A 26,200-nucleotide genomic window follows, 5' to 3' on the forward strand; every position below is an offset into this window, starting at 1 on the left:
CAGATTTCCCCCCCCCCCCTTTGGTCTTCTGATTTCTGAGCATTTAGGTTGTACTCTTTTCATGTTCCTGGCTTTTCTCTAAATATGAGGGCTAAAAGCTTTTTTGAAAGATTTGGAGATTTTTGGTTATATGAACCTGGCAGCTGAGTCTTTAAGAAAAACACCAAATATTGTGAAATTCTCAGCAAAATTGTCAGAGTTGGTAATCACACCTTCTGCAGCAGTATAACTGACCAAGATTGCTCAGTGGCCTGTGCGAAATGATTTTTTGGCCTCTCTCCACTTCCGATCAAACAGATACCTACATTACAAAAACCACACTTGAATTAGCCCCCTCTTAGCAGACGCATCAAGGATCAATGGAGTCTAGACCATGTACTCTCCTCTCTGCCAAAGAGATGAGCCCTCCAATTTGTGGTTGAGCCATGGTTGGGGACACTTTGTGTTTCTGCTCTGGCTGTACCCATTCTGTGCATAGGGCTGTGAGACAAACACCTCTTCATTTAGAGAAACACACCAGATGGTGGGATCATGTCTCTGCTCTTGCTGGCCCAGCTGGGGAAGCACAGACATAGTCTTCTGCTTTGGGGATTCCCTCTGTGGGATATCATCAAGATGATGTTAGGTCAGGGGTTCCCAAACTTGGTTCGTGGCTTGTTCAGTGTAAGCCCCTGGCAGGCCATGAGACACCGTTTACCTGAGCGTCCACCGCACCGCTTCCCGCAGCTCCCATTGGCCAGGAATGGTAAACTGTGGCCACTGAGAGCTGCGAGCAGCCATACCTGCAGATGCTCAGGTAAGCAAAGCGTCTCGCGGCCTGCCAGGGATTTACCCTGAACAAGCTGCGAACCAAGTTTGGGAACCCCGGTGTTAGGTCAAACTAGATTATCCCGTGGTCCCCTCTGGCGTTAAAATCTATGAATGTGAGAACATGATCCTCCTGGGTTTCCCACAGTGTTACAGATGGATCAGTAATTTTCCTGATTCTTAGTATTAGTTGGTTTTGTTATCTGTCTCCTTGTTACTGAACTACCATGTGCTGTGGACTAGCCCAGTACAAGAAGGTTAATGGTGGTCATTCTATTTCCAGCAAAACAAAATACAGACTCCGGGATGCTTTTGTCTCTGGGGTACCTTGTTCTAATCCTATACTTAACTCCATGCTTTCTAAAGATAACCTTTTTCTCTATACAATTACCTGTGGTAATGTACCTGTAACCAATCAAAGCCATGAGACAAAAGGAAAAGGGCTTCTGTCTTGCAGTTGGGGTCTTTGGTCTTTACACTATCACTGGGCTCAAACAAGTTAATGGGATGACATCTGATGGATGGGTGGAGTGACTGCAATCAGTGGCTTGAGCGTCTGCATCTTGTCTCATTGCTCATTCTAAATCCGTGTGCGCTGTAGTTCTGTGTGGGGCCCGCTCATGAAACATCGAAGTCCATAGGACAGGGTTTCTCAGACTATTTTATGCTGTAGCTATAGACCGTCTTGACACAGAGATTCTCTGATGGACACCACCACTCCCCTCCAGCTCTATGCCTTCCTGAGGGCAATTTGAGTCACTAGGACGGGATTAGAGAGATCAGATGAAAATAAATTTACAGCAGTGTGATGGGTGTGGCTGCTTGGCTACTCCCCTTTGTTTTGTGTATCTGTTTGACTCTATGGCATAGGTTGGCAACATTTCAGAAGTGGTGTGCCGAGTCTTCATTTATTCACTCTGATTTAAGGTTTCGCGTGCCAGTAATACATTTTAACATTTTTAGAAGGTCTCTTTCTGTAAATCTATAATATATAACTAAACTGGTGTTGTATGTAAAGTAAATAAGGTTTTTAAAATGCTTAAGAAGCTTCATTTAAAATTAAATTAAAATGCAGAACCCCCCAGAGCGGTGGCCAGGACCCGGGCAGTGTGAGTGCCGCTGAAAATCAGCTCGCGTGCCGCATTCGGCACGTGTGCCATAGTTTGCCTACCCCTGCTCTAGGGGCATGTCTACACTTGCCATTTAAAGCAGAAAAAGTCCCTTTTTTGTGCAAAAACCATGGGAGCGTCTACACTTGCCAATGACTTTGTGCAGTGAAACTCAGCAGGTAAACAGACATCCACCCCTCCCCCTGTAAAACCGCGGGAACTTTGAAAATCCCCTTCCTGTATTCTTGGCAAATGCTCATTTATCTGGCCAGGTGACAAGGCCTGCTCCACGGAGCAAATGATTCCCTGCTTGGAGCAATGCTGAACTACTGGAGCTGATCAGTGTTTGGGGAGAGGAGGCTGTGCAGGGACCCAGGATGTTCTCTCTCCCCCTCCCCCATCACCTGTGTCCCCTTCACACAAGACCCATCCTCAAACTGGAGAGAGCTGCACTGTGGGATAGCTGCCCTAGACTGCTGCTGCTCATTGCTGATGGAAGTGCTGCTAATGTAAACACTCTGACGCCTGAGGAATTAAGTGAGTACACAAACCAGAGCTAAAACTCTGCAAGTGTAGACATACCCCTGGATTTTACAGGTTGCCTGCAGCCCCCATTATGTCCTTCACTGCTTTCCCTTCCAGTTCTGGTGTTCTGATATTTGATCACTTGAATTTGACCCAGAGAAGCACCAGACAAAAAAAGGGAGCTGACTGGTTTTGAGTATTCATCAAACAAGCATTTGGAAATCCTGAGAGTCCTGAATTGGATTACAACTAGTAGAAGGCATTGCTTGAAGTCCTAAGGAAAGCTTCATGATTGTGACCGAGAGCTCCACAGATCATCTAAGAGCTGCTGTAATAGGGAAAAACTCTGAAGCTATAGAATCCTGTAGAGGGGAGGGACCAACAGAGGTACTGATAACTAAAGGTGGCTTGTGGGGATTCAGATTAAACAGTTGCTGTTCATTCACCTGTTTCTCTGGCTTCTCATAACTTGTTTACTACTGTAGGCCAGTGGTTTTCAAACTTTTTTTTCTGGCAACCCAGTTGAAGAAAATTGTTGATACCCACGACTCAACAGAGCTGGGGATGAGGGGTTTGGGGTGTGGGAGGGGCTCAAGGCTGGGGCAGAGGGTTGGGGTGCAGAGGTGAGGGCCAGGAATGAGGGGTTCAGGGGTGTGAGAGGGGGTCAGGGTTCTGGGCTGGGGGTGCAGGCTCTGGGGTGGAGGCTCTGGGGTGGGGCTGGGAATGAGGGGTTTGAGGTACAGGAAGGGGCTCTTGTTTTGGGGGGGGGCTCAGGGCTGGGGCAGAGGACTGGGGCATGGGGTTGGGGCATGGAGTTACCTTGGGTGACTCCCGGTCAATGGCGCAGTGGGGGTGTTAAGGCAGGCTTCCTGCCTGTCCTGGCACCGTGGACCACGCTGCGCCCCGGAAGTGGCCAGCAGCATGTCCGGCTCCTAGGCAGAGATGCACAAGCAGCTCCACACGGCTCTTGCCCACAGGCACCCTCCCCCACCCCCCAGCTTGGAGTCCTGTGTGGAGCCGGTGTTCGGGATGGGGGTAGTGTGTGGAGCCCCGTGACCTCCCCTCCCCCACCCCCAAGGAGCCAGACATGCTGCTGATCGCTTCCGGGGCACAGCGTGGTGTCAGAACAAGTAGGGACTAGCCTGCCTTAGCCTGGCAGCACCACCAATGGGACTTTTAACGGCCCAGTCGGTGGTGCTGACCAGAGCCGCCGCGACCCAGTGCCTTACATTCCACAGCCCAGTACTGGGTCACGACCCACAGTTTGAAAGCCAGTGCTCTAGGCCACTTGGCATCTTGTAGAGAACACTTGTTCTGACTAGCAAGTGTAACCTGGCTCTGCTTCCTTTGTGCATACCAGTGTGTGTTTGCTCTGCCACCTATTGGCTGCTTTATTCCCTAGTACTTAAATACATTGACAATATTGTCATAGCAAAACTATAATGAAAGTTTTCTATAATTACACTGATTCAGGGGTGGGAAGAGAGGGTGTCAAGGTTTGTATTTAAACATTCCCTGCAGGGTGGATTGATTTACATCAGTCACTTAAATCCTAATTTAAATCACTAAGTGGAAACTTTGATTAAAACTGATGATTTAAATCAATATTTCCATTTGTACTTCCTTTATTTTCTAAAGAAAGGTGTTTCTTATTGGTTGAGAATTGTTAAAACATGTTAATTTACAATTAAATAGAGCCTTTACACTGGATTTGATACATTTTTTTTGCCATTTCGGAGGGTACACCATAATTAGAGTAAGTATCCATGATGAGTGGAATCATAAAAACTAATAATTTGAGAACTGAGCCAGTCACAGCTCAGGTACGGAGAAGCTATAACATAGGAATGTGAGATCACCCAGGTGGGCTCAGTGGATGATCCTGATGAGATACAAAGATGGTGTCTCCTGGAGTTAGAGGCTGGGTCTCAATGCTGTGATGACTTTGCAAGTCTCTTGCATCCAGTAGCACGGGCCTGGATTTTCCACAGGCTCAAGCTCCTAATACAGTACATGACCTATTGTGCCATAGTTATAAAGCGTGACCTCCAAATTTGAACATTTTCCCCCTAATTCTGTCTTTATATAGAAAAGCAGCCTTTAACCCAAAGCTTTTTTTGTGGAGGCTCATGGATTCAGCATATATATATTTTTTTATTTAACATATTTTGTACTAACGTCAGATTTAATTTTAAACAGATTATTTTTAAAGGAAAAACTTGTAATTTAAATGAGGAAAAAAAACTTTTTTTTTTTTTTTTAATCATGATTTTTATCTCCCTGTGCCATACAGAACTCAGATTGGCCTAAGAATGACTTGCTTGGCAGTGAAGACTCCCCCTAGCCCCAGTGTTGCCTTTTTTTCCAGATACTAACACGTCTCAAATCTGAAGCTTTCCGGTGCATCTTTCCTAATATGCTTCCTTTTCCTTTGCAGGTGTGAATGACAGAGGAGGTGCCCCCAACTGCAGTTAGTGACATAAACCTGCGTCTTCTCTGCCACGATGACATAGATGTGGTGAAACAGCTCTGCGGTGACTGGTTCCCAATAGAGTATGTAACACTCCTGTGGAGGGTGGAAGGGGCGCACGGAGAGACAGTCTAAACAATTAGTGTGAAAGTGTGGAGCTGAGAGCATAGGCAGGTACTGTGACAGGTGCCCCACATGCCGATGAACTTCAGTCCTGACCATCACACACTGCCTGTCTATTCCTGTGTCACCTATACAACACTGCCAATGGTCCATCAGAATTCGGGGGTCTTGAGAATGAACAGCAGAAACATATAAACTCTCTTGTTTCTAAAGAATCCCAAAGCCCCCACCAAGGGAACGGTGGGCATCTTACAAGGAGCTTTGTAATAAAGGGGGGAAATCTTGGAGCGGGCTGCCTCTTTAAAGGGAATACTTTTGGGGGGAGGGAGGCGGGAGTCATGTTTCCACAAGAAAGGATGGAATCCTTGTCAGTCGGGTTACTGATAGCATAGAATGAAATTAGCCAAGCTGGGATATGGTCCAGACACCTGGGTTAACACCCACACCCTTACAAAAAGTGCCATGGGATCTTTAATGATTACATGCAGAGGCCTTAGTTTTAACTCCATCCAGAAGAGAGTCCCTCCATCAACAAAACTTCCTAGCTTGGATATCAATTGACAGGGCCGGCTCTAGCTTGTTTGTCGCCCCAAGCCCGAAAAAAAAAAAAAAGAAAAGAAAAGAAAAAAAGAAAAAAGGTTGCTGGACCGCCAAAGCAAAAAAACCAAAACAAACAAAAAAATGGCAGCCGCAGGGAGCGAGTGGAGGGCGGCCAAGGCGGCTCGCAGGGGGGTGAAGGGCGGCGCCCGCCCGCTCCCTCTGCTCATGGGCAGCCAGGTGCTGCAGCCCACTCGCAGCCGGGCAAGAGGGTTTCCCCCTCCCGCCTTGGGGTGTCTCTCCCAGCCGAGCAGGCAGAGCCCCCGGGGGCTGCAGGAGGTGCTGGCTCAGCCGCTCCTTTAAAGGCAGCACGGCCGGGCCAGGCACAGAACAGCGAGGGATCGGAGGCCGGTGCAGGCGGTGGGGAGTGGCGCATCCCAGGGAGCCCGGAGGCATGGTGAGCGGCGGGGATTGCTAGTTCCTGCGCCCCCGGGCGGGGTCCGTGCCCCTGCAGGGCTGGGCTGGGAGCAGAGCGTGGGGAGCCGGCCGGAAGTCCGGGGGGGCTGCCAAAGCGCAAAAAAAAAAAAAAAAAAAAACCACGGCAGGGCGGCCGGAATATGCCGCCCCAAGATTGGCTGGAATGCCGCCCCTTACAATGTGCTGTCCCAGGCACGTGCTTTCTCGTCTAGTGCCTGGAGCCGGCCCTGTCTAATGACTCCTGTAGAAGAGTGACACCTACTAGACTGCCAGCACTACTTCCTTCAGCATCTGAGTGTTTGTTGCAGGTCTCCCACTGAAGTCTTATTCTGGCCCAGCTTATGCTGTAACCCTGCCAGATTCCACAGGGTGGCCTGACTGCAGGCTCATGGCTCAATTTGAAATGCTGTGTGTTCCCTAAGCATTCATGGGTATTGCTCTTTTTCTTCCCAGGTACCCTGACTCATGGTATCAGGACATCACTTCCAACAAGAAGTTCTTTTCCCTTGGAGCCACCTACAGAGGCACCATTGTGGGAATGATAGTAGCTGAGATAAAGAGCAGAACAAAAGTGCATAAAGAGGTAGGCAACCATAGTCTAAGATGAGATGTGCGTATACCCCCAAACGCTTACCTGCTCTGGGGCCCATTTCTTTCATTGCCTGGCTACTCATTTGAGCGGTCAAAAGACCAAATTTTTCAAGACCTTTTATTGTGCACCACCAGCAGTTCATTTTACTAAGCTCCAGTTGGTTACTGAGGGCATAACATGGCCTGTAGAACATTGTATTACTATTGATGTGTAAGAAAGAAGATCCCAGCTTGACTCAAAGCCTAGAGTCTGTTTGCAGAAGCTGGGAGTGGACGACAGGGCATGGATCGCCACTGTCTGAAGACAGGCTGCTGGGCTAAATAGACCATTGGTCTGACCCAGTATGGCCATTCTTATGAAGAGTTGGCAGAAAAAGCACATTCTAGCTGGTAAACTGCGGACCTTTGATCTGGACACTCAAACGTGGAACCCCACAATGCCATTTAACACCTTTCAGTAAACGACTAAACATGAAACAAGTGTGTTTAGTTAACAGTGGAAGACGTTAAAGGAACTAAATGATTACTATCCCCCAACTGGCAAGAAATATGAAAATAGCAGAAACGCCTCCCCCAGCCCAAACAGGTTCTTTCCTTTTCCTCCATTTAGGGGGCTGTGTTTATCTCCCCATTTCCAACAGCTCCATAAAGGCACCTGGGATAAGAAAACTCTTTTGTGAATAGATGCTTGCTTTGTTTTGACATTATACACTGTGCTATACACATGTATCCTAGTAAATGCTTTGTCATGTCTCTACTCAGGATGGAGATATTCTAGCTTCCAATTTTCCGGTCGATACTCAAGTTGCTTACATTTTAAGTCTAGGAGTGGTGAAAGAATTTAGAAAACATGGAATAGGTAAGAACATTCTAAATAGCTTTTCTATGTCTGTTGCTGAGCCCCAATCCATTGTGTGGTTTATTTACCCCTTGTGACTCATGTTTGGTATATGGGTGAAGCTTATAGAACTAAGAATGCCTTGACTCTGCCCACTTCAGAGACTAGCTTGCATGCTAAGCTTGTATAGAACTTGTCATGTCTCACAGAATTGGAAATAGGATACAGATTACATCACGATAGCTCACTGTTGCATATACAGTGCTTGAGAGTCCTTACCATCTGGTGGCTGTTCAGTGGCCTCTGAAAACAGTAGGTAGATCTCAGTCCCATTCGCAGTGGATAGCTGACCATGCTGAAAACACTGTCATAACTATCAAACTTGCTAGCAGTGCCAGCAGATCTGCTGTGGACTGAATGACTATGGAGGCAGAACTCCTCAAGCCCACAAAGCTGGTCCCTCCAGGATGGGGTTGAGGCATTCTGATATTGATGGGGGGGGGGGGGGGGAAAGGCACCTGGCTTTGCCCCCAAGTTGGCCTGTTTTGTGCTCTGAGGGGGGAACTACTGATCTCAAAGGCTGCAAATGTGTGACATCTCCAGCTGTTTAAAAAAAAAAAAGGGGGGTGGGGGAGAGAAAACAAGGGGGATTCAAGAAATAACACAATAATGTGGATCAGAATATGTCCATCAAGTGAGTGCAGTGATCAGTGTGAACCCCAGCTACAGCACAACAATTTCACTGCCATGGGGAAATCCTAGAGTAACAAGTCTTATCTCTTTGATGTGGCAGAATGTATGCTTCAAGGCCAGATAAAACGCTTTGCTTCAAGTGATTTGCACACGTGTATTCCACTCTTGGGGAGTGAGCACAGCTGGTGGGAAAATTTTCCCTCAGCGGTATCTGGGGGAAATCTGGTATTGGGACAGCTCAAGCTTCCCCTGCTGTCACTCGCTACTGCATGCAGGTATAAACGGGGGAGCTGCCCCAGCCCCACTGGGTAAGTAAGTTCCTCCTTACTGCCCATGACGGTTGTTGGAATGTATTTGTCTTGCTTTAATAAGTACTCTCAGCGTGTTATAGTTACTTGTTTGTATGGGCTTTAGTGTTAGAGCTTTCACTAACCAAAGTTTACTACTTTCTTGGTTCCCCAATTTGGGGTTCCATTGTTGGGACCAAGGAATACCTCGGTTGCTGGGCTTCAAGGCCTGTCTTTCCTGTTCTAAACCAGGGGTGGGCAAACTATGGCTCGTGGGCTGGATCCAGCCCCTCAGAAGCAGCCCTCGGGCGGAGGGGCAGAGGGCTTCATATGCGTTGGTCTTGCCTCCAGGCACCGCCCCCCCCCGCAGCTCCCGTTGTCTGGGAATGGGGAACCCTGGCCAATGGGAGCTTTGGGTGAGGTACCTGGAGGCGCAGCAAGGGCAGGGCATGCAGAGCCCTCCACCCCGCTTCCCCCAGGGGCCGCAGCACTTCCTGCAGTGGCGCGGGGCTGGGGCCAGGGCAGGCATGCAGGGAGTCTGCCCTGGCCCCTGGAGCTGCTTTAGGTAAGCGGCGTCGGGCCGGAGCTCGAACCCCTCCCGCACCCCGCCCCCCAACTCCCTGTCCTAAGCCCCCTGCCTGCACCTTGCAACCCTCTTGCACCCCAATCCCCTGCCCTGAGCCCCTTCCCGCTGTCCGCACCCCTGCCCTGAGCCCCCTCCTGCACTCCACACCCCTCCTCTGGCAAAATTCCTTTCCCTGAGCCCCTTCTTGCACACTGCACCCCCTCCCACACCCCGCACTCCCTCCTGCACCCAAACCCCTGCCCTGCATACAATTTCCCCACCCAGATGTGGCCCAAAAAGTTTGCCCACCCCGTTCTAAACCAATGCCCATGAGTGACCCACACTCTAGTTGTTTAAAGTATATGGGTGAGTCTCGTATTAGGGGTCGGTGTCAATTTTGTAAGGACTTCAAGGCAAGGAGCAAGAAAGGTAGAGAAGCCAGATTGAAGTTTCTTTTGATGTAGGCTGCTCTGAAATGACCTTCAGAGTCTTTCTGGGTAGTGAGGGTACTGAGTGCTTTGGTTTCTGAGAGAAGTGCACCTCCAATGTTGGAGGAGTCCTAGCACTGCTCACTTTCTCTGGTGGCTGGGAAGAAACATAAGGCTTCCATGGTGGCTGTTGGGAGGGGAAGATCATCCGTTCCTAAATCCACCAAGCAAGGGGACAAAGGGTCAAGTAGGGTGCAATAAAAATCGAAGCCTTCCTCCTCTCACTCATCAGCCAAGAGAGCACCATCGACTCTGGCTCCAGGGCAGGCACCGTTGAGTCTGGGGCCCAAAGTAGTACTGTTTTTGTCTCTTGCACACCAGTTAAAGACAATTCTGTTACCATCCATGACAGAGGCATATGCTGGGACGAGGAACTTGTTGAGCTTGTTGGTGCCAGTGTCCCCAAAGGTGCAGGAGATTGTTCCTATGGTACTGGCAGACCATCAATCTCCTGCGTCCTGGACCTCTTATCTGTCAGTACCATTGAGGAAAGATGGTGGTGATGGCTTCTCTTCAGTTCTCTCCAGTTTCTTGACACTAATCTTCAGCAGGTGTCAGGAGAAGGTGATTCTTCATCTTCTGACTCTTGTCTCCCAACCACAGTGTCTTGCTGCTCCCCTCCCACATAAAAGCAAGCGGAGGATAGGTATTTTTTATTCCTACCCCCCCTCCTGGGTCCCTCGTAGTCTCAGCTATCAACAAGAGGGAACGCCAGGGCAGCAGGCGACTATCCCTAAGTTGAAGGACGCCAAAAAGCTTGACTTATTTGGTAGAAAAATGTGTTCTATGTTGGGGTTACAGCTTAGAATCACCACCCAGCAGGCTTTGGTAGGGTGATATGATGCTAGCACTTGGGACTATGTACTGAAATTTAAGGCTAAGTTGCCTGAGGATGCTAAACAAGAGTTCCTTTTGTGGGTGAATGAAGGGAAGTTAGTGATAAGAACTTCACTTCAGGATGGTTTAGATGTAGCTGACTTGGCTGCTAGGACCCTGGCCTCTGCCATCATCATGCATCGGTGCTCATGGTTGCACTTTTGGGGGTTGGCCTAAGAAGTCCAGCAGACTATTCAAGACCTGCCATTTGAAGGGTCATCTCTCTTCCTGATGCAGACAGATGATAAACTTCACGGCTCCAAGATGACTCTGAACTCCTTGGTATGTGTACTTCTGGCCTGTCAAGGAAACACTTTCATCCTCAGCAGTCTCATCAATACCCTACTCTTGTGCCTTACCAGGACCTAACAGACACAAAGAGGAGTTATAGGTGCAGGTTGATTTTCTTCTTCTGCAATAGCTCCTGGTCCATCTAGGCACCCTGGGGGCATTAAACAAGCATGTTGATGGGCACAGGAAACCTGTTGGGAAGGAGGGGGGAGAGTTTGCAGAGCTTCCTGCAGCTGGGGAAGAAATCTGGGGGGAGGGTCTGATCCAGCCCCAGATTCCATGCAGGGGAAGAGGAAGTCCTGTCCGTCCTGGCCTAGCCAGGACTAGCAGCTGAGCCCAGCTCAGGTAGGAACCACCAGCCATGTCCCCAGTCCCGTCCCTGCCCCACAGTGATTTACCTCTTTACTGGCTGCCCTGGGCACTCAAAACCTACTGCGGGGGAGGGTCACATGACCACTTTTGTGGCTTCCCTTTGCTTCCCTGTCATTCATTTTTCTGTGGGGGGAAACAAAAATTCTGCGCAGGTGCAGTGGCACAGAATTACCCCAGGAGTAAGACGTGCAAGTCTGTCTTTACCTGGATGACTGGCTTGTGAAAGGTGGTTTCAGGTACTGTCCAGCGTCGCTTGTATCCAGTCAACTTTCAATGCATTGGGTCTATTGATCAACTCAGATGCCTATTCTCTGAACTGGAGAGAGGATAGAATTTACAATAGCATTATTGGGCTCAGCTCAAGCCAGAGTTTTCCTTCCAAGGTCAAAGTTTCAGACAATTTGATCCATTATTTTAGATTTCAAGGTTCACTTGCTCAACTGTATGAGGCTTCTTAGGCATATGGCTTCTTGCACTTACATAATCTGGTGTGACAGATTACATCTCAGGCATCTACAAAGTTGGCTGTCCTCCATATTCTCGCCAAGCCATTGTCCTCTAAACATCGTGGTGAGGGTGCCTTCTCATATTTTACCCTGTAGATTGGGGAACAAACCCTGTCAACATATACATATGTGTTCCATTTGTCCACCATCAGCTGCCACTGATGTTGGTGATGGATGTGTCTTCCCTGAGTGTTGAGCAGCTCATCTGGGTTCCCTGCAAATGCGAGGGTGTATGGTCCACACAGGACTTGACTCTGCACATAAACGTCAGGAAGTTGAAAGCCTGACACCAGTCTGATAGCTTTCCTACTCCATATCAAGGGGAAAAGCCTGCTCATTTTCACAGATCATGGTCGCCTGCTACACCCAAACCTGCAGGCACTTCATTTAACAACCTTGATGGTACATGGTTAGGCTCTAGGGAGGAGTAGTGTTCAAAAGAGGTTCAGGATGTGCTTTTAAATAGTAGGAAACCACCTACTAGATCTAGTTACCTCTCCAAAGTGGAGCCATTTCTCTGTCTGGACTTGACAGTCTAGAATTTGGCCAAAACCCAACATATCTTGGTGTAGCTGTACCTAAAACAGCAAGGGTTGACTGTTAATTTTATCAAAGTCCACCTAGCAGCTCTCTCTCCTTTCCCCTGTCAGGTTGGTGATCACTTTCTTTTTTCTAATAAGATGTCAATAAGATTTTTGAAAGTCCTGGAACAGTTGTATCCTCAGGTACAAGATCCTGTTTCTCCATGGGACTTAAACTTGGTGTTGTCAAAACTTATGGGACTCCTTTTGAGCCTTAAGACAGTTTACCCACGTCCTCATGCAAAGTTTGTGTCAAAAGTGGGTTTCTAACTTCCACATCAACCAAGTGATTTACTTGCCTTGCCTTTGTTCTCCTTGATGGGGAACAGCTGCACACTCTGGATGTCAGGAGAGCACTGGCATTCTACCTCAGCAGGTCCAAGCAGTTCCGTTTGTCTTCCTAGCTGTTTGTGGCGGTCACAGACAGGATGAAAGGCCTCCCATTCTCTTATCAGTGGATTTTGTCTTGAATAGCCTCCTGTATTTGCTTGTGCTATGACTTGGCTGACATGCTGCCAAATGGAGTGACAGCATATTTGACAAAATTGCAAGCATTCTCTGTGGCCTTCCTGGTGCAAGTTCCAAGTATTTGTAGGGTGGCAACATGGTCTTCATTGCATACGTTTGCATCCCATTATGCCATCAATCAGTATTCTGCCATATTTGGACGAATTGTCCTCCAGTTCTTGTTCAGATACACTCTAATCTGCCCTCCTGATTTCATGAGTTGTGAGCCACCAAGAGTGGAATGCACATAGTTTTTTCTTTTAGTGACCTCACTTTTAGTCACCTGTTCCGTAACTGTTGTTCTTTGAGATGTTCTACATGTCAGTTCCACAACCCGCCCTCCCATCCCTCTGCATCTGAGTTTTCCAGCAAGAAGGAACTGAGGGGGGTTTGTGGCCTGTTCCATGGTTTATACCTTCGTGCAATGATGCATGGCACCAGAGGGCACTCATGCCTCCTTGATGGGTATTGCTGAGGGAAAAATTTCTGACAACTGTGCATGGGACACACACACACCAAGAGTGGAGTGGAAATGTGCACGCATCTCAAAGAACAGCAGTTACAGAACAGGTTAGTACAGTTTTCTGGTGTGATAGCATGTACCATCCTTGTCCTTAAGCATCCAATTCATAGAAAGAAATGTGCCATTCAAACACTAGCAGCTGGGACACAATGCCAAGTCTGGTAGCAGTGACCACATTAAGGTATTGTGCAGCTGGGGACATGTTAGACTTGACTTGATTTATTTGGTCTGTTCAGTAGATAGGATTATAATTGCCCTCCCCTGAGCACTCACATCTGCAGAGCTGCAGACCCAGGCTGATATGATATGCCATAGAAATGATCTGGGTTGTGATCTATGTGGGAAAGCACCAAACTGAAGCCTTGGTTCAAGTGCTGTCTTGGGACAGACTCTAGGTTATCCTGAGAATGGAATTCAGGGAAGTTGGTAAAGGGAGGGGTCTCCTGTTTTCATAAGGAGGTCTCTGAGTCACCTTCAGATGCCCCAGCTGGCTGGTGTATCTTGCTGGAGTTTCTCGATTAAGGTCAACATTTCTTGCACTTCCTAAATTCTGTCCCAATTTAATAACACATTTTTCTGAAAGACCCTCTCTAAAGTCCGTCCATCACCTTGGATCAGAGTTCAGGATCAGATAGCTATTACAGAATAGTACATTGAAATGTTCCAGAGCTACATAACATTTAAGGGATTGACGTTTTGAGAGCTCTTCTTTTCTTATCCAAGAGCTCTTCCATTTCCACTCAAGAGCAAAATCTTTCATGCAGGCGACTTTTTGCTCCAGGCATTTCCCACCTTTATTGGAGCTCTGATTTCTACAGCAGACGCTACCTGGCTTCAGTTTCTGGCTCTTTCTTCTCCCGAAGCTAGAAGGGAACTGGATGGAGTGTGGGATGCAGACAAATGCGACACACTGTTGAGAATTTAAACTGCTCTTATTTTATTATTCATTTAGGTTTCCTGGGATGGGTGGGAAAGTGTGCAAAGTCTTAGCAATGCAGTAGTTATCTTTCCAGGTACACAGGAGAGAAATTACCATGCAGCTTCTATATTTAAATACTCTTCCACGTTGAATTCCCAAAACCAGGTTCTGTGTTGCTGATATCTGGTTTGTCTTAATCCACCTCAGTGCCAGGGGCTGGACTGGATGACCTGTTGTGTAGGACCAGAAGAGACCTGTTGTTTTATATTAGCATCCTTAGCTGGCCTTGTTGTACTTAGGCGGGGGGGGAGATAATGTTATTTACTGGGTAGGGATTTTCAGAAGCACCTAAATGGCATAGGGGTACAAGTCCTGACTTTCAATGAGACTTGTGCTCCTAAACTACTTGGGCACTTCTGAAAAATCCCATTCACTATGTGGTTCTTTACACATGGATTGTAAAACTGTAGCACAAATGAGGTCCATGTGTTTGAACATGTACTAGTGAATCATGTCTTTATTATTGCCCAGTGGTATTTCTGATGGGAGAAGTTAACGCTAGCTTAACTTGGACAAATGTATTTTGTTCAGTTATTATAACGTGGCCATCTGAGATTCACATTGGAAATCGTGCATGGAAGCTGTGCCCCATGACTGTATCCTGGACTGTTCGTATGAGGCTTGGGGCACTTAGGTTTCCTAAAATAGTCCATAGGGGTACAGAACCAGTAGAAGCCACTACAGGTCAAAGGAGCCTCTTCGTATCGAAGGCTAGATATTCAGCATTAGAGGCGTGTGGGAAGGCACATTAAGCTGGATCCAGCACACAGTACTGACTGCTCAGATAAACCTCCAGACTCAGTCTCCCAAGGCCAAGTGCATGCACTGTGCCCCTTCACTGACAAGTGCCAGAAGAAAGATTCTAGATGGCTGGAGCCAAACTCCCAGGAGCTGATGGGGAGCTAAAGCCCTCCCTTATCTTTTAGCTAGAGTTTAGCAAGACAAGTGCATGTGACCTGCTTGTCAATTGCATTTTGCTCTTTACAATTTCAAAATGACTTTAAAACACTGAGCGTTGCCACCTGAAGAAGAGCTCTGTGTAGCTCAAGAGCTTATCCCTTCCACCAGCAGAAGTCGGTCCCATAAAAGATATCACATCACCCACCTTGTCTCTCTAGAACAGTGTTCCCTCTAATTTTTTACATCCATGTGTGCAATGAATTTTGTTGTGTAACAATATAGAGGTGACGTGTTGTGGGAGTGGGACCAAGGGGTTTGGAGTGTGGGAGGGGGCTTGAGGGTGGGGCTGAGGGTTGTGGTGCAGAGGGGTGAGGGCTGTGGCTAGGGGTGAAAGCTCTGGGGTGGGGCTGGGAATGAGGGGTTTGGGGTGCAGGGTGCCCTGGGGCTGCAGTGGGGGGAAAAAGGACACTCACCCAGCTCTCTCTCGCCGCAGCAGCTCTGGGCTGGGGGAGGGGCTCCTCTGGCCAGGCGAGGGGCACCTCTCCCCGCCTGTCTGCATGGCCCTTGGGAGCCTGCTGCATGGTTGTGCAGCTTACAGGGAATTTAGTCTAGGAGCTCTGTTCAGAGGCACTGATGGCTGGTGCAGAGGCTTGACTACACTCTCCACCCTGTCCCAGTAAGAGCACTGCTGCTCTGTGTAATGCTGTTCTTCCTTCCTTTGATAGGTTCCCTCTTACTTGAAAGCTTGAAGGATCATATATCGACAACTGCCCAAGACCACTGTAAAGCCATCTACTTGCATGTCCTCACCACCAACAACACAGCAATTAACTTCTATGAAAATAGAGACTTTAGACAGCACCACTACCTGCCCTATTATTATTCTATCAGAGGGGTCCTCAAAGACGGCTTCACCTATGTTCTATACATCAATGGTGGACATCCTCCTTGGACAATCTTATATCCTTTACGCTGGACTTGATTAGCTGCAGAGTGAGATATCCCAAATACCATGTGTCTGGTTAAAACAAACCCTGCAAAGCAAGTCTGTTTGCAATTGACTGATCCCAATTTAAGGATCTGGATTCCTTGCTTTCCAGAGGAGATTTGGATTTGTCTCTGACATGTTCGTGCCTGACTTCCTCAAGGGTGCTATGGGATCCGTTCAGTAGAACAGTACATGTCTCTTGTGAGGTTAGGGGTGTATATCTTTTCTACGTTGGGTGACTGATGGTAATGCAACTATTTAGCTAGGACTAGGTGTGGTGTGGATGGGCACTGTGCAAAACTCCCTCAGCACAGCTCTGCTGACTGCACCTGAGGCAAGACCTGCAGCTCCTCCCCTGCTATTCCAGTCCCGGGCTCCCCACATGGCTCTGTCAATGTATCTAAGGGCTCCTATATACTACATATGCCAGCAGAGCCCCTTAGTGAAGATGGAGCACAAACCAACAGTTGTTCTGTCAGCATAGCTAATGTTGTTCGGGGAGCTGGTATAGCTATACCAACAGAAGCACCTTTCAGTCAGCATAGTGATGTCTTCACTGGGGGGTTTGCCAGCATTGCTGTACTGGCTAGAGGGTGTGATTTCCCGCCCCCTACGCTCCCAGCTGACATAGCTGTGCTAGCAACACTTGGTATCCAAAGCCTTAATCCCAACCTACAGCATCATCATCTGATCCGGTCTTGGCTTCCGCTTGAGCAGAGACTGCACCATTGTGTGGTGGCTTCCACCAGGTGCCTTCCAAATGGTTTCAGTACTGATGTGATTGGGGACTTGAAGTCAGGTCTCAGATATGAAGGGCTAGTGAGCTGTTCTCCTCCTGTCCAGAGAAGACAGGCAGTGTCTGCCCTTTGTTGGGTATATCAGAAACTTGCTAACTATTGTGGGTCATGCAGTGGAACCTTCCCAACGCTAATGGGGTGGTGGGCTCCAAATGCAGCTGGAAGCATACTATTCAGTAAGGTATCTTACTCCACTCTCCTGAACGGCTCTAGGGATTCACACTCTCTTCAGGGAGGCAGGGTGGGTACAGAACAGAGATGACAAACTAAATTATAGGATATGCTTCAGGTCAGTCAGCCTGGGCGGGGAGCGTAAAGCAGTCCCTTCTCCCTAACTCCTTAATGGTAACCAGGGCTTTGGAGCTGTGCTCTGGCTCCACTCCAGCTCCAGGCAAAAACCTGCAGCTCCACTGCTCCAGAGCTGCTCCACGTTCCAGCTCCGGGCTCTGCTCCAAAGCCCTGATGGTAACATGTAGTTGTAGCTGAGCAATCAAAATGTCTGTGCTGCCAGACGGTTCCTGGCTCCAGCAGCTGAAGTGCTGTGGAATTAAAGTGATTCTTCAACTAAAGCATTTCCTGGGCATATTGTAAGGAATGTTCCCAAAGTGTCTTACTGTGCAGTACAGACCTGCTTATTTGTACCTGAGCAGTTAGCTATGAAGGGCAGGTAGCTGGCCAGTGCTGCTTTGCCTGGCCTAGCTCTCCTTGCCTACTACTGTCCTACAAGCTGCTGTCAATACAGTGTTTTTTAGGTTTTTTACGTTTCACTGTAAATGTCCCTGTTGTCCTTAACTGAGGCTCACTGACTACCTACAGCATATTGGCTCAACACTTGCCAGCCTGAGCCCATGTTCGATTCCTCACCGGATATACCGCCAAGCCCAGAGTCTCCTCCGCAGCCTGCTGCCATGGTCTGGCATTTCCGCAAAGAGTGGCATTGAATACAGCCGGGCAACGTGACCCAGTCAGAGGATGTCGGCAAAGCGAGAGGTAGGCAGCTGTGAGAATGGGGTTTATCTTCTCTCTGGAGTCCTGCACTGCAACAAGCCAGTGGCATAACAGACCCACCGTAGCGCCTGGGGCACATGAGGCAAGATGCCTCAAGCAAGGTTCACTGCAACATAGACTGTGTGCCTCAACGTACAATTCAGCCTCTTGGAAACGGCTAGAGCCCAGCTTCTGAGAGCGCTGCACCCTGGGATCTCTCTGTGCAGGGCTGTACACTGGCAACTATTTAATAATCTTGCCTCTTTTGTTATTGACTTCGCTCCTGCTACAGTTGATGGCAAATGCCCATTGACTTAAGGCCCTGAGAATTAACTTGATGTAATTTATTTGAGCCCAGTGAATGTTGTTAAATGCAATCTCCTGCTGCTGCAGGTGACCCCTTTCCTTGAGCGTTTAGAGCAGCTCAGCTGGGCCCTGAGCATTTGAGACTGTGCGCCCCCCTGCGCTGCTCCTCCCCCTCCCCCCCAGTTCCGCAGGGTCTGGAAATCAGAATAGTAAACTCCCCATTCTCCTCCCACTGGCTCAAATGCACAAAGCCCCAGTGTCTGACTGTAAGCTCTTCAGCGCAGGAGGTCACACTTTGTTCTGTAAAGCACAATGTCTGTCCTGTCACTTCCATGGTTTTCAGACAGCTGTTCTCTTGTCTTTAATAGGATAATTCTTCCCTTTTATCTCCTGAATCATCTGGCTCTGTACTGATTCCAGTGATGCGGGCTTCCTATCAACAACCCAGCCTCTTAAAATTGACCACTCAGCTGTGGATTGACTGAGATTTGGCAGACCATATGCTTGACTTGCTGCAGCCCTGACTTGCCATCTTCTTGGCCCAGAGTCCCAAGGAATCCTGTGTGGATTGACAGTCATTGCTGTCTTATAAGGGGTGTCACTGTGCTGTAGGCAAGTGGCCCTTCCCATTACAGCTCTGTGTTTTACACCTCCCCTCCCCTCCCACTCTCCTTGCTTTTGGCCAGTACTCACGTAGATACACATAGTTGTACTTGAGATGGACAAGGATGCAGTCATCTGCTTTGCCATAGCATAGCTAATGACAGGAATGCATGATAAGGCTATCAACATGCACTGACCATGTTAGAGCCCACAGTACATCAGAGGGCCAGGGCTGGAGTGGGCCTGCCATGTCCTCTCAGTCCAAGGGCAGATGGAAATGGGGCACATTTTCTCTTGGGCTCCCATGCTCCTGCTGATGGGTCTGTGTTGCTACTGGTAACACTCCTGCCCACTCACAGGAAGGAAACTGCTGCTGATATGCCCAGAGTCATCACCCCATGACTTAAAACGAAGCATCTGATTCATGATGCTCTAAAGTAGAAGACAGGGATTGAAATTGCTGTTTCATAGTGAAATATATATATATACTGTATAGATCCTTCTGCCTTGAGTCTGAGCTAGAGCTCACCAGGATAGGAGTGGGGGAAATGTATAGAATTATTCCTGTAGTTGGAGCCCCAGAGGGAAGAGTGAGCCACCTCCCTTCCCTTAAACTGTTGCCGTTGGAACTGGAGTTAACTCCCCCAGGCTGTTTAGGAATGAGATTTGTTCACAGATCGCTGCTTTTGAAGAAAATTAGCTGCTGCCCCACTTGCGTTTATAGAGACTGCAGGCCATGAGAGGTGTGAAGGGGGTACGCTGATAGGCAGCCTTTCTGGGTCCGTGCCAGGAGTCTGGTATTGAAGTCCCTGTAGAGGCTGCAACGTGACTGTCAGCAGTGGAATGCTTGCTTTGTTTGCACAAGACTTGTGCAGGACACTTGTCTCCCCATGTGGAGCTTGCCAAACATTGATCTCCTCAATAGGCAGAAGGCCCCAGACCTCCCCACGTATTGAATTAGTGTGGAAAAAGACTCCATAGCCACAGGAGGGGCACCAGAGTGCTAGCAGGACATTGGAATAGTGCTGTCCCATCGGCTCTGCTAGTGGGATCAGCTAGGACTGAGCAAATAGGAGCAAAGCATACACTGAGTAAATGCCTGGCCTCCTTCCAGCAATTGTCAACAAGCCCCTTCCCCTGGCGGAGGCTGTGCCCCCTTGGCTCTGCATCCCCATCCCCACTGTTCATGTGCCCACTTTGAAACTGGGAGTTGGCGAAGGAAGTCTTGAACTAAAGCTCGTGTGTTGTCTCCCGCTGGCAGTGCGGGTGGCAGGTAACTAGGAGGTTACTACGGAGACAGGGACTGATGGGGTCTTACAGCACAAAGTTGGCCTCTGAAAGTAACTTAAATCTGCTGGAAGAATTAGCTCTCCAGATATCACTTAAAGACAGGTCAATGTCTAACTGTAGAGGATAACTATCCCCTTGCTATTACCATGCCAGCTGCTATCTAAGTGATGTGGGAATAGCTCCTATCTTGTCAGGGGTCTCTGCCTGGCGCTGCCAGCATCCTAGATAAAAGACAGTCTTAGCAGCCCTGCCCCCCCCTTTCAGGAGGCTCTGAGAAGCCCATTTTTAATACAGAATGTGTGCTGCAAATACAGCTTGCACTCTGTAACCCTGTCCCATGTGGGGTGGAGCCAAGCCCAGGAAGCTTTTTCAATCAGGCCCTGGGATGCTGCTGTGCGTCTTGCCTTGAGGCAGCGGTGGGGATCATTGTTGAAGGTGCTGTTCATTTCCCAGCTCAGCAGGACACACGCAGCTTCATTTGTTATATTGCTGGAATAGATTGTTTTATCACAAAGGAGACTGTTTCTCAGTCAGAGCGATAGTGTGTAAGGATAGCTGGGATTTCCCCGTGTGGAGCAGGAATGGGCCTCGTGTGGAGCTGGGACAGATGTATAAACTGCTGCTGTGCAGTGGGGAAATGGCTGAGCTTCAAAATGGAGGCTTCACTTTGTGTAGATCACGTGGACTGAAGGAGGCTAATGACTCGAAGGGAGAGAGCCTTGGGGGGAAACTGGAGGATGGGTTGGTGTTGGGGCTGTGCAGCCATTGCTGTGTGTCTAATTCAGTGCAGTGAGGCAGGTAGAGCCCCTGCCTGAGAAAGAGGGCAGTGACCAACCAGCATGGGCTGGGGCCAGAGTTTTGTGGGGAAACTTCCCCCATTCTCACTGAGGAGAAGAGATCTAGCCAGTGCCATGCAGTGATCACACCAGGTCCTGCAATGGGATGATCTTCACCCATTTAGACTGAGAATCAGTGCTCCTCCCCCACCAGCTGTGCTTCATTTTTGTGCATGTACCTCACGTCTAGCTAGTCTTTTGGCTGGGGGGCCCTTCTCTTGCAAAGAAGTTGCCTTCCAGGGAGGAATGGAATCTCTGCAAATGTATGTGCACTCCCTGCTCTGCAGCCAGAGCCACCCCACCCAGCAGGCTGGGCAACATGACAGTCCTCTCCTCCTGACACTGAAATGTCTTAGATCCAGCTGGTAGCTGGTCAGGAGGTGACTGTTAAGCTGCTTAGAAGCGGGTTTTTAAAAGGGTCTACTCTGAGCCAAGCCTGTTTCCTTGGGATGGGCTGACACCTCCCCAGAGCAGAACTTCTCAGCCTTGTTCTCACGTCACCTTGTTTTTTCTCTTGTTTCCCTGGCCCACCTGCCTGGTATGGATACCAGTGTGCTCTGTATTTGGGGCGGGGCAGGAAGATCTGTTTCCTAATCATCCAACAGAAACTTTTAGCAAATTTTATCAGTGTAAAGAAGTTCTAACCCAGTATTCATTATGCACTCAGGTGCTGGGCCACATGGGATGTTAAGGGGTGCAGTCCTTGTGGGGTACATCCCTATGCTAATGGGAAGGGCAGCCTCCCTCTGATCTGCTCAGCCCTCCAGACTCAGGCTGATTTACAGCAGCCTGAGGTTTCCTCTCCCTTTGGTGCCCCTCTGCATTCTAGCCAGGAAACGCCATCCTGCTTCCCCTGTTGGACCTGTGCTGTTGGTGGTATGGGAGCTAAGAGAGTGAGGAGACCTCTGTAATAGACTGGATCTGCCCCTCACTGGCACCCTGCTATCTGGGTTGTTAGAGTGGGTGCCATGCAGCTTTCTCCTGATTGCCATGAGACTTGTACTGCTCCTGGTTAGGCCTGAGTGGAATCTCTCTAGCCTCTGTGGGCAGGATGTGGAGGAAATGTGGACAACCTGGGACTGAGGGGCTTTTCCTGGGGAGGGGAAGTTACCCTGTGGAACCTCCTTGTTCACTCCCTTGCCCTATTCCCATGCACATGTCCTAATACTAAAGAAGTGCAGGGCCACATGGCTGAGTTAGCCTGCTCTTATACACACAGGAACCACAAGGGGGAGTGATCCGTCTGTTGGGGATGCAGCCACTGTATTAGCATGTGCTACAGAGGAACAGGTTCTCTAGTTGCCAGTAAGATCACCAACAATCCTTCAGTTGTGGGGCTGCCACAGAGGCACTCAGAGAGATGGGGTCTGATTGGCTTGAACTCCTATTATAGACCCTTTGTGGAGAGGCCTTGCCATTCACAGTCGTGTGACAGATGGCTTTATTCTCAACATGCTTTTAGATGGGGCCTGTTGGTTCTTCCTATTGTACGTGAGTTGGGTCCCCAGTGGAAAAACCCCTGAACGCTCCCTTCTGTGCCAGTGATCTTCCCAGGCAGAGTAGTCATTGACAATCTGCTTTGGCCCAGGCCTCTGGCCAAAAGGAGTTGCCAATTGAAACTGTTCCTGGTAATGCTGTATAGAGACTCCCAGCTGTGAAATTATAGGGGTACCTACTCAAGCCTGGCTCCCTGCCCAAGCAGACTTAGCCAGATGCTCTGTTTGAGCTCTCAATCATGTATCCTACACTGTAGTGTTTAGGACAGTGACTATACCAATGTAAATGACCCTTGATCTAGTGGCTGCTGGCAGATTCCATTTTCTCACCTCCAGAGGGAGAGCCTGTGGTTTCTCTCAAAGCATCTTAACCTAATTTGCCGTAACTGGTTTTGTATTTTTGCCCCCTTATGTAGCTCATTTTTTAAAAAGTGCTTGAGGAGTTAGTCGCTAAACATGCTTCAGTGTGCATTGGGTTTGTTTTCCTTGCACTTTACTATGGCTCTGAAATGGCTGTACAATACAGAATCATTTTTCCTGTGGGCTTAGGTTTGAACTCTTCCAACTGTTTCTGTACCTGTGGCTGTTGTCTATTCTAATGCCCAATGCCCCAGCAATGGAGCACGTCCAGAGGAGCCAAGCTACTTGTCCTACCTGCGACACCCCTTTATGAACTCTTCCTCATTGCAAAGGTGTCAGCCACACATCACCCTGTCCAACCCTCCTGTCCCCTGTATTTATTGAAGAGCATATTGCTGCCACAGTCAGCCTGTCTCTCTAAATGTCTTTAATTAAAATGATTTTTTCTTTTGTGATTCTCCTGCTTGCTTTCAACTACAAGTCTGGATTTAAACTGCTGCTCTTGCCAATGGCAAGTGCCCTACAGTGTGCTCCATAAACAGAGGTGACAAAGGCCAAAAGCAGCTGTTCTCCTTGGAGCGCTGGGTGAGACAGCTAGGCCATCCTCCCAGACAAGGTTTGCCCCAGTCAACCCTAGCAGGGAGCATTGCTGAGAGGCTTCAGTGACCCTATTGCTAGAACAGTCATTTCCCTTCAGAAAGTGGCTGGGGAGAGCCCTGCCCAGGGTCAGCACAATCCTCCACACTTATGAATTTTGGTTGAAGTGACATATGGTAGTGTTCTTGGCACTGTCAGGGCTCTCTGCAGAGCAGCTCTTCTGTCTCATCATCAGGCCCATTTGTACCATTTTATCAGCAGGTTTTTCTCCTAGGGGGGTAGTTAGATTCATAGTTCACCCTCTCCTCCCCACCCCACTACTTTCTGGATGCCTGCATTAAAAGGGGGTTGTACTGACAGAAGCATCTCACTACTGCTGCTCCAAGCACATCCCTTGGTGCTGCCCCTATTTTTGCCTCTCCCCCTCATGTAGATGGAGGGGGATGGTATCATATGTGGAAGTCATACTACCCCCTTCCTGGGCAAGCATAACCCCAGCATCTGCTCTCTCCAGCTCCCTGGGGGCTGGCTGATGTAATACTTGATGTCACTTTACCTCAGGACCTTCCCATCTTCTCTGACAGAGCACATATAGCCAATAGCCTTAAAGAACCTAGGGGAGCCTCCCTTGCTGACCGTACCTAACCAGCACACATGTAATGGGAGGAGGCTTCTGCCTCTATTTCAGCCCCATTGTAGCTGTCACTGACCTCCAGTGAGGCCTCACCAGAGCAATCTGAACTAACCAGATCCTGAGTGCAGCCCTGCTGGCTGCCAGTTATTGTAGCCCCATAGCATTGGCATTATGTAACCATAGCAATGAATCTGGCAGGTTACAAGGACACACTGATGGGGTGACACCTATCACTGTAATGCGTGGAGATGACACACAGGGTGTAGAGAATGTCCAGGATTGTTATTGTGATCAAGGTTAATAGGGACTTCCCTGAAATTACATACAGTTCTGCTGGGCTGTGGTGAGATGATTTTTAAGGCTAACCTGACCTCTTTCCCAGTCTCCAAAGCAATCTAGTTAAGGGCCCTGCCGTGACTTCAGGGGAGCTAGACCTAAGCTCCTCTCTTGCCAGAAGTAGTGTACCGGCTCTAGCACAGATGGTTAACATCTCTCAGGGGAAACTATTGACTAATCCACATTTCCATTCTGGTTGTCTGCCACCAGGTGATTTTATTATTTTTTTTTTTAATTCTAGCTGTCTCTAAGAAGCAGGCAAGGGCAAAACATTGTTTTTCAATGTTAGAAAAGTACAGATTTTTGTGAAAGTTGCAGTCCCCCATCTTTATCTGTGAAAATCTACCCAGGTTTGGCCACTTAAGCCTTTGGGAAAAGGAGCTTGCCCATGGTTTGTGAAGACTTGCTAAAGTTTAACTGCAAAAATCTCCAGAGAAGTTGGTCCAATAAAATGTGACTCACATTGTCTAATATCTGGGACCAACACTGGAGAGAAAAAAATCTCCAAAGACTGTCTTTATAGTGCATGTTTCCTACCCTCCCAGCTCCTAATGTCAACCGGACTGCATGCACCAACCCTACAGCCCCCCTGAACATGCTCAAGCCCAGGGCTATGGGAGCAAAGCCAAGTTTTCCTTGTAATGGCTGTTCCTGGCGGCAATGGGGCTAGGTAGCAGAGAGTAGAGAAGCGGTCCTTCCTGTGTGCTAGGTGCCATCCCCTGCCCACTCTCACTGGCAACCAGGCACTGTAAAGTCACTGAAACACCAAAGTGACTAGCAGACCTAGGGTGCTGCAGGAGGACGACTCGGGGGAGTAGATGGAACAAGGAGCAGAGAGTGGGTCTGGAGGTTGGGTGCCAGGGAGATGGGAGGGAGATGAAGCCAGTGGGTAGGGCAGGGGAGGGAATGGTGATCAGATGAGGAGCCTGGGAACCAGCAGAGTGTGGGGGAGATGGAGCTGACAAAGAGCTAGGTGCAGTACTGAGTGGCTGGCACAAGGAGCACAGATTGAATGAGAAGCTGGGGGAATGGAGAATATGGGGCAGGAGGTAGAGTAGGGTGTTAGAGGGAACTAACATTGACTGGACAAGGAGACTGAGTAGGGAGAAGACAGTCTGGACAGGTGGGACTAGAACTTACTGGGCAAGGAGACTGGAGTCAGAAGCCTGAGGAGTAGAAATTGGAACAAGTGGAGGGGCTGATCAGCTCATCTTGGGGGCCCACCAGGTAACAGCTTGGTGACATTTGGTGTGAGCAGTAGGATGTCCTGGTGGGGCACAAACCAGGAGATGGTCAGACTCTGGCTCTCAAGCTAGAGGAAACCCATCTTCCACTTCAAGAGGGAGAGGGGGCAGGAGAAAGAGGGAGTGGAGAAGAGGATTAATGGGAAGAAAGTGAGGGACTGGCCACTCTTGGGTTTGAAGCCTGCCTCAAGTATCCTGTTACAGCAATTTGAGCTGTCAGGAAAAGAGGGATACAGAGACAGGCCCACAGTGGGGAGCTAGTGTCTCAGTTTAGAGAACTCCCTTGGCTCAGAGTGATTGTTCAGTGACCAAAGCAAAGGGCTTGGTAGGAATACCTGAAACGTGGATATGGCAGCATCAGGCTGCACCCTACGAACCTTCGTAGGGCAAGGTTGGGCTGCAAGGCTGTGAGAATCTGCTGGAGGATGGTGCAGAGAGAGCTGAAATTATCCCATCTGTTGAGAGGGAGACGACAGAGCCAGGTGTGAATGAATGGAAATAACATGCCTGGCCACAGGAGGAGGGGACCATCTGGTTGGTTCTCCTGTTGACAGGGAAAGCTCTGGATGCAACTCATGCCGTCAGCAAGGATTTGGTAAATGGTTACGCAGAAGCAAAGGCGGCAATTCTTTGAAAATACCAAATTACGAGACATTGACAGTGGTTCATGGCCACTGAGAT

At 48.8% G+C, this 26,200-nt stretch overlaps 1 protein-coding gene across 2 annotated transcripts in view; it reads left to right on the forward strand.

The window, feature by feature from the left end:
• NAA60 (N-alpha-acetyltransferase 60, NatF catalytic subunit) overlaps positions 1-23,163 on the forward strand; it is a 39,454-nt gene extending 16,291 nt beyond the window's left edge. For both annotated transcript variants that reach the window (XM_034783385.1, XM_034783386.1), the window contains exons 2-7: positions 4,879-4,994; positions 6,502-6,631; positions 7,402-7,498; positions 15,771-16,005; positions 17,634-17,820; positions 18,492-23,163. In XM_034783385.1, coding sequence (XP_034639276.1) covers positions 4,885-4,994; positions 6,502-6,631; positions 7,402-7,498; positions 15,771-16,005; positions 17,634-17,790 — 729 coding nt within the window. In that variant the 5' untranslated portion in view covers positions 4,879-4,884 and the 3' untranslated portion in view covers positions 17,791-17,820; positions 18,492-23,163. The remainder of the gene's footprint in view (positions 1-4,878; positions 4,995-6,501; positions 6,632-7,401; positions 7,499-15,770; positions 16,006-17,633; positions 17,821-18,491) is intronic.
• The last annotated feature ends 3,037 nt before the right edge of the window (positions 23,164-26,200 follow it).

The sequence above is a fragment of the Trachemys scripta genome, chromosome 10 (genome assembly GCF_013100865.1).
Source record: "Trachemys scripta elegans isolate TJP31775 chromosome 10, CAS_Tse_1.0, whole genome shotgun sequence".
Lineage (NCBI taxonomy): Eukaryota > Metazoa > Chordata > Testudines > Emydidae > Trachemys > Trachemys scripta.